Source organism: Chiloscyllium plagiosum, unplaced genomic scaffold (assembly GCF_037043375.1).
Source record: "Chiloscyllium plagiosum isolate Xiang-an unplaced genomic scaffold, Cpla_swu_hap1 HiC_scaffold_13, whole genome shotgun sequence".
Classification (NCBI taxonomy): domain Eukaryota; kingdom Metazoa; phylum Chordata; class Chondrichthyes; order Orectolobiformes; family Hemiscylliidae; genus Chiloscyllium; species Chiloscyllium plagiosum.
The window spans coordinates 52,739,724-52,754,606 of NW_028270151.1; the positions used below are offsets into that span (position 1 = coordinate 52,739,724).

At 41.4% G+C, this 14,883-nt stretch overlaps 1 protein-coding gene and 1 pseudogene across 1 annotated transcript in view; both read left to right on the forward strand.

Annotated features, from left to right (window-relative positions):
- The first annotated feature begins 7,343 nt into the window (after positions 1-7,343).
- kcnab1a (potassium voltage-gated channel subfamily A regulatory beta subunit 1a) overlaps positions 7,344-14,883 on the forward strand; it is a 246,468-nt gene continuing 238,928 nt past the window's right edge. The window contains exon 1 of the mRNA XM_087993598.1: positions 7,344-7,976. Within this exon, the coding sequence (XP_087849724.1) occupies positions 7,762-7,976 (215 nt within the window). The 5' untranslated portion in view covers positions 7,344-7,761. The remainder of the gene's footprint in view (positions 7,977-14,883) is intronic.
- LOC122556400 (U6 spliceosomal RNA) lies at positions 11,129-11,242 on the forward strand (annotated as a pseudogene).

Here is a 14,883-nt window from a genome sequence, read left to right on the forward strand (position 1 = left end):
AATGAACATATAAATCATACTTATCAATGAAACAAAAGTAAATTTAACACTATACATTAAAAATATTGATAATGCAGCAATAGAGGGTCTTCATGCTGCATAAGGTAGACTCCCTCATTCCTGTTAGGCGAGCTATATCACGTATCCTCTCCTTACACTCCAAATGCTTATAATATCTGGCTTCTTTTTCAGTGTTATAGCCTAACTTTAGTGTTCACCCCCAACAATTTTATCACCAGGAAGCTTCTTGCTAACATTCTTGTCATTTTGCCCCTCCATTTCTTTTTTTAAAAAAGGGATAATCTAGGAGTAGTGTATCTTTCACAGGAAGCTGCTCAATGTGTCTCCCACAGAAAGCTGCTGTCTCTACAGTATCTCTTACAGGAAGCTGCTATGTCAGCAGCTGATATCAGTGCATGTGCAGAATGGTGCGGACATCGGTGTATATGCAGAACAAAGTGCAAAAAACCATTACTGCTGGAATCGCACTGTTGCAAACAGAGGTAAGCGTTCTCGAAAATGTCGTTCCTTAATTCCTCAGCGATGTTATAAGCAAATTGCGCTGCCAGAATGTGCGTCATCCAAGAACTACCTGTACAAATTTTATTTAGCATTTTCTGTTAATTTTAGATAATGCTCTTTAATATTAATTGGAAACAGCAGTGATCCTAAAACTGAGCCCTGGGTACTATGCTCAGTACCACGACACTACAACCTAAAATTAATCCTCTAACCACAACCTGCCATTTTTTGATCTTCAACAAATTCTTATCCATACGTGATTTGTATCCTGAAGCCACACATCTTTGAGTTTGTCAAATAGCATTTCATGTGAAACATTATCAAAGTCTTTTTAGAAGACTAAATGCAACACCCTGTAGATACTTCAGGGATGTAGTCTCATAAATTATCACTCAACTTCATCATTCTCTGATGATTGGTGCTCTTGTTAGATGAAAGAGAGAATGCACTTCAGGTGAATTGGCCATGCTAAATTGCCCATAGTGTCAGGTGCATTAGTCAGGGGTAAATAGGGTAGGGAATGGATTTGGGTGGGTTACTCTTCGCAGAGTCGGTGTGGAGTTGGGCCGAAGGGCCTGTTTGCATACTGTAGGGAATCTAATCTAATCACATTGTAAAGTGGAACGCCATATGTAGGCATTCAATGCTCTGATTTATTTCATTGGCAAGTAAGTGTTGGTTTTTTTTCATTTCTACTCAAAGAATAGAAAAGTAGTACTGCAGTAAAATAAATCTATAGCAACAGGACTCTTGCACTGAAGCACTATTACCGCTTCATTTGTTGGAGAGAATCTGCCAAAGCAGACACACACACACAAGGCTTTATTTTTGAGGCAAGCAATTTATTTTTTCTTCCTATGGAGCGGACCCTGGCAATGCAGAGACCAGGTGACTGTAGCATCACGTAGATACAGACTCTATCACCTATTTTTCTAACCATTAGCTAATATCTAACTTACAACCAAAATCCCATCATCCAATCATATGGATATTGTGTATGACAGCATTCGATTATTTAGGTGTCAGATCTTGTGACTCTTGCAGCACTTAGTTTTGGCTATGTGCCTCTCCTTATTAGGGAAGTCATCTTTGAGTTCTAGGTCATAGAACTCATAGTGTTCCTTTAGAGAGGCATCTATCATGTTTCTCAGGTTTAACAACTCTTCCTTATATTTTGTTTATTCACCCCTGGGTCATGGATGTTGCTGGCTGGTCATCCCTAGCTGCCCTTGAGAAGGTGGTGGTGATCTGCTTTTTTGAATCACTGCAATCCATGTGCTGTAGATTGACCCACAATGTTCTTAGGGAGGGAGTTCAGGATTTTGACCCATGTGTTTATAACATTCCAAACAGAAGCAACCTTAGTGCAGGTAGTTCTATTTAGTTCAGTGTCTCTGCCTATAAGTGTCTAATGTTCATCTTCAGTCTGCTGTCTGGATTCTATTGATCCTTTTCCAGCCTAAATTATGAATGCAATTTAATTATCTTAGTCCAGCTTGTCCATCTCCCATGTTTATTTCACCAACATCATCAAGACTAATTATAATAATAACTCCAATAGGGTTAAAGGCATACTGCAATATGAATAGGAAATTAACTGAGGGAAAGAAAGAATAAAGTTATGGTGAATCATTGTTTTACCAACTGAAGAGAACAATACAACAGTGATCCTTAGGCACAGGTAATAAGAGCATTCTCCTTTCTGATATACTACATATTAATGATCTGAGTATGTAGGGCATAATTTCATTTTTGCAAGTGACATGGAATTCAGAAATGTAGTAAACAATGATGGAAATAGTAACAAACTCTTATCCATATGTAATTTGTATCCTGAAGCCCCACATCTTTGAGTTTGCCAAATAGCATTTCATGTGAAACATTATCAAAGTCTTTTTGGAAGACTAAATGCAGAAGAAGGGAAGTGAACATTGAAATGTGCAGATTCTTGACCGATCAAATTTTGTGCAGAGACCCATGAAGTGAAACATTTTGATGAGAAGAATGAGGTAAAATAAAGTAAATGCTAAATTTTTAAAAGTGTGAAAATGTGATACTTGAGCTATATATTCACAAAGCTTTGAACATAGCAGGACAAGTTGCGAAGGCTGCTAAAAAAGCAAATAGGATCTTTGAATTTATTAATAAAAATCAAAGTACAAAAAGAAAATAATGTGTTTAACCTTTAAAAAACACTGGTTAGGACTCAACTACATATTGAGTTCAATTTTACTCAATATTTTACGATGTCAAAGTCTTAGAAGAAGACATTTATTTGACTGGTATCAGTGATGAAGGGATAAGGGATGAGGGACTTCTGGAATGTGGAAAGACAGGAGAAGCTTTAAAACAGTGTTCAGAAGGAGAAACTGTGTTTAATATGTGAAAGGTCAATAACCAGAGGATACAGGATTAAAGTGATTGATAGAAGGACCAAAGGCAGCTGGGGAAAATTAGAGTCATAGAGATATCTGACACAGAAAAGACTCTTCACTCCAACTTGTCCATGCTGAGCAGATAGCTTATATAAATCCAACTCCATTTGCCAGCATTTGGCCCATATCCCTCCAAACTCGTCCCATTCATATACCTATCCAGATGCCTTTTAAATGTTGTAATTGTACTAGCCTCCACCACTTCATTCCATACATGCACCACCCTCTGTGTGAAAAGGTTGCCCCCTTAGATCCCTTTTCAGAACTATGAACCTGCACTCCAAGATCTTTGTTCAGCAACACTCCCCAGGGCCTTACCATTAAGTGTATAAGTCTTGCTCTGACTTGCTTTCCCAAAATGCAGCACCTCCTATTTATCTAAGTTAAACTCTATCTGCCACTGCTCAGCCCATTGGCCCATCTGATCAAGATACCATTGTACCCTGCGGAAACCACCTTCGCTGTCCACTATACCTCCAATTTTAGTGTCATCTGCAAACTTACTAAGTACACCTCCTATGTTCACATCCAAATCATTTATATTAATGTCGAAAAACAGTGGACCCAGCATCGATCCTTGTGGCACACATTCTGGTAACAGGCCTCCAGTCTGAAAAGCAATCCTCCACCATTACCCTGTGTCTTCTACTTTCGAGCCAGTTCTACATCCAAATAGCTGATTCTCCCTGGAGTCCATGTGATCTAACCTTGCTAACCTGTCTATCTTGAGAAACCTTGTTGAATGCCTTACTGAAGTCCACACATCACGTCCACCGCTCCACCCTCATCAGTTCTCTTCATTACTACTTCAAAATACTCAATGAAGTTTGTGAGACATGATTTCCCACGCACGAAGCCATGTTGACTATCCCAAATCAGTCTTGCCTTTCCAAATACATGTAAATCCTATCCCTCAGGATTCCCTCCAATAAGTTGCCCACCACCAATGTCAGGCTCATCAGTCTATAGTTCCCTGGATTTTCATTACCACCTTTCTTAAATAGTGGCACAACATTAGCCAACCTCCAGTCTTCTGGCACCTCACCTGTGGCTATCGATGATACAAATATCTCAACAAAATGCCCCGCAATTTCTTCCCTCGCTTCTCACGGGCTTTTTGGGTACACCAGATCAGGTCCTGGGGATTTATCCACCTTTATGCATTTTAAGATGTCCAACCCCTCCTTTTCTTTAATATGGGCATTTTTCAAGATGTAGCTATTTATTTCCCCACATTCTCTATCTTCCCCACAGTAAACACTGATGCAAAATATTTGTGTAGTAACTCCTCCATCTCCTACAGTTCCAAATGTAGGCTGTCTTGCTGCTCTTTAAGGAGTCCTATTCTCTTCCTAGTTACTCTTTTGTCCTTAATGTATTTGTAGAATCCCTTTGGATTGTCCTTAACTCTATTTGCCAAAGCTATCTCACGTCCCCTTTTTGTCCTTCTGATTTCCCTCTTAAGTATACTCAGATTGCCTTTAGGGAGTTACTCGATCTCTGCTGTCTATACCTGACATATGCTTCCTTTTTCTTGACCAAAACCTCAATTTCTCTCCTCATCCAGCATTCCCTACATATTCTAGTCTTGCCCTTCACCCTAACAGGAACCTATCGTCTCTGGAGTCTTGTTATCACATTTTTGAAGACTTTCCATTTTCCGGATGTCCCTTTACCTGCGAACATCTACCTCCAATCAACCTTTGAAGTTCTTGCCTAAAGACCGTCAAAATTGGCCTCCTCCAATTTAGACCAGATCTAAAAGATGAAGTTCTATCTTTTTCAATCATTATTTTAAAACTAATAGAATTATGGTCACTAGCCCTAAAGTGCTCCCCCACTGACACCTCAGTCATCTGTCCTGCCTTATTTCCCAAGAGTAAGTCAAGTTTTGCACCTTCTGGTAGTACGGCATACTGAATCAGAAAATTTTCTTGTGCAAACTTAACAAATTCTTCTCCATCAAGCCCTTAACATTATGGCAGTCCCAGTCTATGTTTGGAAAATTACAATCCCCTATCATAACCATCCTATTATTCTTACAGATAACTGAGATCTCCTTACTATACCAGTTGTAATCAAGAAGGCAGCCCAGAGAGGAGTAGTGGAAGCAGGTTGAATAGTGTCTAAAGGGAGCTTCTTCCATCCCCCATCACGAAGGACTCAAAACATCCAGTCCCTGTACACCTCCATCCCCCATCACGAAGGACTCAAAGCCCTCCGCTTCTTCCTTTCCCGCCGTACCGACCAGTACCCTTCCACTGACACCCTCCTTCGACTGACTGAACTGGTCCTCACCCTGAACAACTTCTCTTTCCAATCCTCCCACTTCCTCCAAATGAAAGGAGTAGCCATGGGCACCCGCATGGGCCCCAGCTATGCCTGCCTCTTCGTAGGATATGTGGAACAGTCCATCTTCCGCAACTACACTGGCCCCACACCCCACCTTTTCCTCCGCTACATCGATGACTGTATCGGCGCCGCCTCGTGCTCCCACGAGGAGGTTGAACAGTTCATCCACTTCACCAACACCTTCCACCCCGACCTCAAATTCACCTGGACAGTCTCAGATTCCTCCCTCCCCTTCCTCGACCTTTCTATTTCTATCTCAGGCGACCGAATCAACGCGGACATCTACTACAAACCGACCGACTCCCACAGCTACCTGGATTACACCTCCTCCCACCCTGCCCCCGCCATCCCATTCTCCCAATTCCTTCATCTCCGCCGCATCTGCTCCCAGGAGGACCAGTTCCAAAAACGTACAACCCAGATGGCCTCCTTCTTCAAGGACCGCAATTTCCCCCCGACGTGGTCGACGATGCCCTCCACCGCATCTCTTCCACTTCCCGCTCCTCCGCCCTTGAGCCCCGCCCCTCCAACTGCCACCAGGACAGAACCCCACTGGTCCTCACCTACCACCCCACCAATCTCCATGTACAGCGCATCATCCACTGTCATTTCCGCCACCTCCAAACGGACCCCACCACCAAGGATATATTTCCCTCCCCTCCCCTATCAGCATTCCGTAAAGACCACTCCCTCCGTGACTCCCTCGTCAGATCCACACCCCCCACCAACCCAAACTCCACTCCCGGCACCTTCCCCTGCAACCGCAGGAGGTGCAAGACTTGCGTCCACACCTCCCTCCTCACCTCCCTCCAAGGCCCCAAAGGAAACTTCCATATCCGCCACAGATTCACCCGCACCTCCACACACATCATCTATTGCATCCTCTGCACCCGATGTGGCCTCCTCTATATTGGGGAGACAGGCCGCCTACTTGCGGAGCGTTTCAGAGAACACCTCTGGGACACCCGGACCAACCAACCCAACCACCCTGTGGCTCAACACTTCAACTCCCCCTCCCACTCCACCAAGGATATGCAGGTCTTTGGACTCCTCCATCGTCAGACCACAACAACACGACGGTTGGAGGAAGAGTGCCTCATCTTCCGCCTAGGAACCCTCCAACCACAAGAGATGAACTCGGATTTCACCAGTTTCCTCATTTCCCCTCCCCCCACCTTGTCTCAGTCAAATCCATCGAATTCAGCACCGCCTTCCTAACCTGCAATCTTCTTCCTGACCTCTCCGCCCCCACCCCAGTCTGACCTATCACCCTCACCTTAACCTCTTTCCACCTATCACATTTCCGACGCCCCTCCCCCAAGTCCATCCTCCCTACCTTTTATCTTAGCCTGCTGGACAAACCTTCCTCATTCCTGAAGAAGGGCTTATGCCCGAAACGTCAATTCTCCTGTTCCCTGGATGCTGCCTGACCTGCTGGGCTTTTCCAGCAACACATTTTCGGCTCTGAATAGTGTCTAAAGTCAAGTCTTCTACTTGAAAGGAGAAAACAAAGCTGTATGAACAGAACAGGGAGGTGGACTAATCAGATTTATCAAAGAGCAAGTTTAGACAGGATGGGGCGAAATGACCCACTTCTGAGCCAACTCCACTGTTCTCAACCTGGACATGGATTGTTTCACTGCTGCTTTACTCCAAATGTACATGACATTGAAGAGTGGAGTGCTGATGCCCACACACCACAGCCCTCTGGCAAGCCTCCCCTGTTTATTGCTTTCTAATAACGATGTAATCTATCAAGAAATCCTGAAGTATGTCAGCTTTCTATTGTTTCTTATTGCCTGAGGTCCCACATCATAACAGGCAGCTAAAAGCGTTAGCAAATCCTGATCTGTCTTTCGTGGGCTATTATTTTGACCGACCGTTACACTCCCTGTTTGTTTCGTTTAGAGCGTTACATAACTTATCTGCTTAACAGTTACAGCTAAAGAGTTAAGTGCGTGTCAAAGCAGTGCAACCTCCTGATGCCGGGGAGAACGTGAGCGAGCCGGGGACTTGGCGGATAGGAGGAGCACACTCTCATTGTGCAAAATCTGCAGACAACCAAAGAGAGAGCATTGCCAAATTCACGCTGCATAACGTTCAAGTGCTGAGTTTGTTTTCTTCAGCAAAGAGTTAAAATCACTGCAGATTTGGCGGAAGGAGGAAACTGTGGAATGAATAGGAGACCTTTGTGCAGTGTGAGAAGGGTTCAATGTTTTGTGTGAGCACAGTGTCATTCGCTGTGCTGCATCAATCTTGGCTTCATTCACTGGCACTTATCTGGACTGAGTAGCACTCCAGTACCTGTGATATGCGATGTTTTGCTAATTACTGCCTCTCGAGATTAAACCAACAGCTCTCTTTGCTGCCCCGCAAGTGTTGTACTAGTGAAAAGCAGCTGCTTTGTTGACGTGAGGTGAGCGTTTTGATTCGGCACCATTAACGAAAAAAAATGCAAGTCTCAATTGCTTGTACCGATCATAATTTGAAGGCACGGAACAATGACGAGAGGCATAAGCAGAACCCCAGTAGCCCGAAATTAGGCAATGGAGCCCGTGCAAAATTCCGGACGGTTGCTATCATTGCCCGAAGTCTGGGACACTTCATACCTCAGCATCACATCTCTCTGAAGGAGTCAACAGCTAAACAGACAGGAATGAAATATAGGTACGAGAAAGCTTCTTCTTTTACTTTTATAGCTTCCTGATTTGTTCCATTGTCTAATCCAGATAAAGAGTTCAAAACCAAAACAGTTATGTTATTTATACTGATATGCAGACTACTGTATAGTGTACAGCCTGTAACATTCAAATACATTTATGCTAGTTTGATCTCCGTAGATCCAGTAAAGTAAAATGTGACTTTATACTTTAAATCACTGCTCTGCTAAAAGCTTCAAAGTATCTTGTTCAGCATAAGAATCATAGTTGCAACATTTAAAGGTTCTTTAACGGTTCATAGATTTAGCACTTGGTAGGATTTTGATGTATTACTATTTTGACAAAAAGTGGTGGAAATATTTTTCAGATTAGTTTAAGATGTAACATATACAGTAACTGTTTATTTACATGCTATCCTCATCTATGTAGTAAATACTTGTTACTAACGGTGACGAGCAAACATCAATCCTCCATAGAAATTGACTGCAGCAATGAACAAATATTAATTGGGTATGAAAAGAGCTTTAAGTTTGTGACGTTTTGTGCTGATTTTGAATCATGTAGGTTGTTTTAAGTATTAATTTGATTATTGGATACACTTTTGTTTGAATGCATACTGTTCTAGTATAGTAATTTACTGTAGTGTTGAAACACACAGATTCAGAATATTTTTATTCATCTAGTACAAAAGTCCAATGGTATATTTTGTATTATTGCAAGTTCCTTTTAACAGCTAAATATGTAATTTGATTTCCTTCAGTTGGACAATAAATAGTGAGGTTTGATGTGTGGTCACATTCAGCTTTCTTTCCGAAACATGCTTGAGGATAAGAAAAAACTTAGGTGCAAAATCTGAGTTAGTAGAACTCCACAAAGACACAGTCATTTATAAGAAACATAGTGAGAACCTTAAAAAAAATGAAACAGAATGAAATTGTAAGTGTTGCCGAAAATTCAAAATATTCTTGGATTATATTCACATCTTTACATGAGTGCTTTGATTAAGTGGTTCGTTGTAAGTCTTTTGAGTGCATGCAGACTCTTCCCAGGGAAACATTACAATAGGCACTCTTTCAAACAAAATAGCTTCATAGGCAGATTATTAATACAAAGTGGGCCAGCTGCATACAGACTGCTACTATAGTTTCTATTTCAATAACCAGAGCCTGAAGAGATCCTAAATATTACATTTAAATTATCACAAGGTGAACTTGTGTGTGACACAGTGGTTAGCACTGCTGCCTCACAGCATCAGGGTCCCAGGTTTGATTCCAGCCTCGGGCGACTGTCTGTGTGGAGTTTGCACATTCTCCCCGTGTCTGTGTGGGTTTCCTCCCACAGTCCAAAGATGTGCAGGTTAGGTGAATTGGCCATGCTAAATTGCCCATAGTGCTAGGTACAGAGGTCAGAGGGAAATGGGTCTGGGTGGGTTACTCTTCGGAGGGTTGGTGTGGACCTGTTGGGCCTAAGGGCCTGTTTCCACACTGTAGGTAGTCTAATCTAAACTCTATAACCCTACTGTTTTAAAATCGGTCGAGTTTCCAGACACACTCTATTTTTTATCATTTGAGTCACTGATTTAGTGACTGAATACATCAAATTGTGCTTTTATGGAATCATTCAATATTAGTGGTTAGGAAATTAAATTCTGTGATTACATTTGTTTATAACTTAGGACTATGGATTTCTGTAGCAATTTTTTTCTAATCTATTGATTCTTGCCTAGTTCATACTCTGTTACCTTCCAGCTTTATTTGCTTGCCTCTCATAACTCCAGGGTTGGATCCTCTCCAGTGTGGCCTCTGCCTTCTCAAAATCAATGTGGCTCAAGTTAAATTGCAGCATCATGTTTTTGAGTTTAATTGTCATACATCATTCCTCCTTATCCTTCCTGATTGCACCACCAACTCTCATCTAAGAGATGTCATCCAGTGAAAGCTATTAAAACGTAGATCCTCTATATAGTTATCTTTCCTATCAACTGTAACGGTAATTCCATTGAATCTATTTTCAGTCTCTGTAACAAACTATACTGTTATTTCCCCACTATCATCACTGTTACAGAATGAAACTAAAATATATGCAACTTGAAGGTCTCTGAAATTTTGAGTTTAGTTTCAGACTTCATATTGTCTCGCAAGGATTGCACGACATGACCCAATTCCACCTTTACCTTTGAGCACCACTGACATCCTCTAGCATGCCTTTGCCACCAATTGACTCAGTCACACCAAATTTGATTCCGGACTTCAATTTAGAAACTGCACCTTGAATAAAACTATGTTGTGCATATCCGGTGTTACGTTAGAACCTAACCAGCCATCATCTTTGTCTTTACTAAACAACATTAGATCCCTGACCCCAGCCCATTAACTTTAAATTTCTATTCCTGAATTTTTAAATATATTTTCAGCCTATTTCTCCCTATCCTCTAGCTTTTTATACTTTCCTTGCCAAAATTATCTGACTTCTTCCCTTTTGCTCATCCCTTCAGTCCTGCTTCTGACCATTTGCTGGTTGCACCTCCACCAATTATGTCCTAGTTTCTGGAATTCTCCTCTCCGATACCCAGCATGAGCAAAACTAATGTAGTGTACAAAATCCCATGCAAGGACTGCACAAAACACTATATAGGACAAACAGGAAGACAGCTAACGATCCGCATCCATGAACATCAACTAGCCACGAAACGACACGACCAGCTATCCCTAGTAGCCACACACGTAGATGACAAGCAACATGAATTTGACTGTGACAACACTACCATTATAGGGCAAGCGAAACAAAGAACAGCCAGGGAATTCCTAGGAGCATGGCACTCATCCACAAACTCCATCAACAAACACATCGACCTGGACCCAATATACCGGCCACTACAGCGGACAGCTGAAACTGACAACCGGAAGCGGCAGGGACAGGCCACTATAAATGCCGGAGGAAACACCACAGAAGCCCTTCACAGGAGGCTCCCAAGCACTGACGATGTCACCTAGACAGGGGACGAAACGTTTGCAACAAAAGCTTCCAGCTCGGCGAACAGAACCACAGCAACAGCATTCTCCTCTCATGTTTTGTAATTTTTATAGGATGATTTTTCAAAACCTTTCACTTCCATCAATATTTCAGCTATTTCTTTTGATATTTTTATGTTGAGTCTCTTTTCATGTACATCTTCGGCAGTTAAAATATATTAAAATTGGAACAATACAGAGAAGATTAACATGGACCGTACATAAGGCGGACATGCAAATTTGTGAAGCATTCCATTTTTGGGCATGCTTGTGGTGCACTGGTAGTGTCTGTACCCCTGGACCAGGAGGCCCGGGTTCATGTCCTACCTGGTCCTGAAGTGTGTAATAACATGTCTGAACAGGGTGATTAGAAACCTAAGTTAATTTTTTTTAAAAAAGTGAACTATAAAAGAATATTCTTTATGTTAAAGGCTAAGTAAGGATGATTTTCCTGGTGCGTGCCTTTTTATTCATTCATGGTACATGGGCCAAGATTTATTATCCATCACCAGTTACAGAGTCATAATATAGAGACGTACAGCACGGAAACAGACCCTCCGGTCCATCCCGTCCATGCTGACCAGATATCCTAAATTAATCTAATCCCATTTGTTCTTGAAAATGTGATGTTGACCTGCTGCCCTGAACTGTTGTAATCCATTTCGTGTAGATACACTCAATGCTGTGAGAGGGAGATCCAGGACTTTGATACAACAACATTGTAGGAATGGAAATATTTTTCCAAGTCAGGATGGTGAGTGGCTCAGAAGGGAATTTACAAATGGTGATGTCCCATGTATCTGCTGCTTCTGTTCTTCATGATGGTAGTGGTCATAGGTTTGGAAGGTGCAACCTAAGAAATCTTCGTGAGTTTTTGCGGTGTATTGTGTAGATGATACATAATAATTTTAGAGTTTATTGGTGGTGGAGGAAGTGAATATTTTGAGGATTTGATATAAACAAATGGGCTGCTTTTGTCCTGGATGGTGTCAGGTTTCATGAGTGCTGTTTCAGCACTCATCCAGACAAGTGCAGAGTATTCTACCACACTCCTGACTAGTGCCTTGTCAATGTGGATAGGTTTTGGGGAGTCAGGAGGTGAGTTATTGCAGCAGGATTTCTAGACTCTGACCAACACTCCTGACCACTGTATTTATATGGCTAACCCAGTTCCATTTCTATGGTAAATCACTAGGATATTGGTAGTGGGGTATTTAGTGATGGTAAAGCTAACTGGACATTGAGGGACACCAATGTGTTATCAGTGGGTGATGCATGTTTGAAAAGTTACCAAAAGTAAAATATATATTTTTTTGTTTTACTATAGTCATTTTTAAAAATAAGTTCTACCACCATTTCTGGGGATCACATTTTGTAATTCTACCAACTTTTCAGTAAAAACCAAAAAACCAGTACTTTTACTGAATTCATTATTCACCATCATGACCATTATGCATTGGTAAAATATCCTTTTTAGAAAGTGATGAAGATTTCTTGAACTGCAACAACTGCATGAACAGAAATAATATCCAACTTTGTCCAAATTGTCAAATACTTAGGATTATAGCCCTTGGTTTATAAACACTATGTCATATGGAGCCCTGTGAAGAATTAATATTGTACTAGAACAGCAATACCCTAGATTGTCAAATTAAAACAAGGTGTTGCGGATATTGGAAATCTGACGTAAAAACAGAAAGGAGTGGCGAAACTCAGCAGGTCTGGCAGCATATGTGGAAAGAGAAAGAGTCCACATTTTGAGTCCAATTGACTGTCTTTTTTGGAACTGGAAAGGCTGATTTTATTTCTTTTGTCTACAAATGCTGCCTGATCTACTGAGTTTCTTCTGCATTTTCTGCTTTTATTTAGTATTCTAGACTGTGCCCAGCATCATAGACTGATGGAATTTATGCATCACTTTTCACCAATACAGTTAGAAACATGACCATACGTATCTATAAATTCATTAATTTTAACTTGGTAACAAAAGTTAATTGTAGTAATCAGTTTCTGTCATCAATCTCTTTGAAGCTTTAAGCATGTGTGGATATTGTGGCATTACTGATTTGAAACCGTTAACTTCACTGCGTAACTTGCTATCTGCCATTTGTAGCGTTCTTTAGTTTAAATTCAATGTCTTTTCCCAAATCTATTTAGCCCATTTAGACAGGTCACATGCTTTTGGCATGTTTAATATCTTGCACTAATTAGTGTACAACTTGTACTTAATAAACATTTATCATCATTCTATTAATCATTAAGGGATAGTAATGCTTTTTTAATGTTATTAATAGAATAAATGTTTTGAACTCTTTCCTGACTTGTCAGATGTATAATTTGAGGAGTTTGTAGTAGTTCACCCATGATCGTTCTTAGTTAGATCTATGAAGACAAGCTGGAATAGTTCTCAACTTCAGTTTATATCCTTATAAGAATTCACTTAGCAGACAAGCTGAACATTGTATCACTAAGGTGTGAAAAATACAATATAAAATCATAACATGACACAATCACAATACTTTATTTGTCACTGTGTAAGAATATTCTGATTTTGGTATTTTATAATGACTTTTGAAGGAAGGCTGTTTCTTCACAAAAACCCTCAACAGAATGTTCATTCTCATGAGGCAATGCAGGTTTGTCTTGGGGATAATCTTCTTTTCTGGAGAAGGTCAGGGCAGGACCAGAAATGAGTGTCACTTTTGCTTGCGGGTGAGATGACTTTTCTTGTACTATCAGATATGCATGTGTGAGGAATGAGGTGAATCTTGTGGGGACAGGAAGGAAGTTAATGCCCTTGCCATTGCCTCATAAGGTCAAACATCTGAGTGCTGTATTCAGAGGGCACCTAGATATGCATGCACATCCGTTAAGCAAGGAGCTTCATTCTTACTGTCTGTAGAATATTTGGGAACTGCAACTGCTATCACTCCGTCTCTATCTATTGACTGTGATCAATGTTGAAGTACAGATAATGAGTGGCCATATGGTTCAGTGATGCCTTGCTATAGGCTCTCCTCCAGAGTGGACCTGTTTCCCAGTGATGGCAGCATGAGACCTTCCCATCTGACCAAGGTACCCTGGACAGAGGTCACAGTGAGGCTTAGTGCCAGTGGGCCGACTCGAGAACCTGGTTGAAATGCTGAAAGAAGATGAATTGCCAGCTGCAAGGTGGGAATCCGTTTAGCTCAATTGACTGGATTGTTGGTTTGCAGGGCAGTATGATGTCAACAGCGTGGGTTCAATTCCCATTACTGGTTTGAGGTTACCATGAAGGACTTTCCTTTTCAACCTCTTTCCTCACCGGAGGTCTAGTGGTCCTTAGGTTAAATCATCACCAGTTACTTCTCTCTAATGAGAGAGCAACCCCTATGATCTGTTAAGACTATGGTGACGCAACAACTCTGCAAGGTTCAGTGACACAGCATAGTCACTGGAAAATGACACTCGTGAATGCATTAAACAGTGTAAATGTGCAAGTGCAGAGGACTTCAGATGTGAGTTTGTATTACAGTTTCCAGCAGCAAATGGGGCATCTGAATTGAATGTATGGAAGTCACCTCATTACTTCACATTTGGGCCTCAGTTACTTTCTACCAAGGGCAAAGAAGCTGCCATAAGTATGTGAGCTTATCAAGTGGTTATGCACCCTCTGGGAATACACTCAATTATTGTCTATCTGCAGGAGAAGAACACTCATAATTCCAGGGAATGCAATATGACTGGGGGAGATGTCCTTTACATTAGAATCCTCATCCCTTTTTGAGGAGGAAACCATTGAAAATACTGTGGAAGAATGGGACCAACACTGCATGGACAGAGAGACCAGAGTCTCTCAGGAATCCAGTAGGAATAATGATTATCTGATGTTGATCAATAGACATGCATCACTGATGCTTGAAA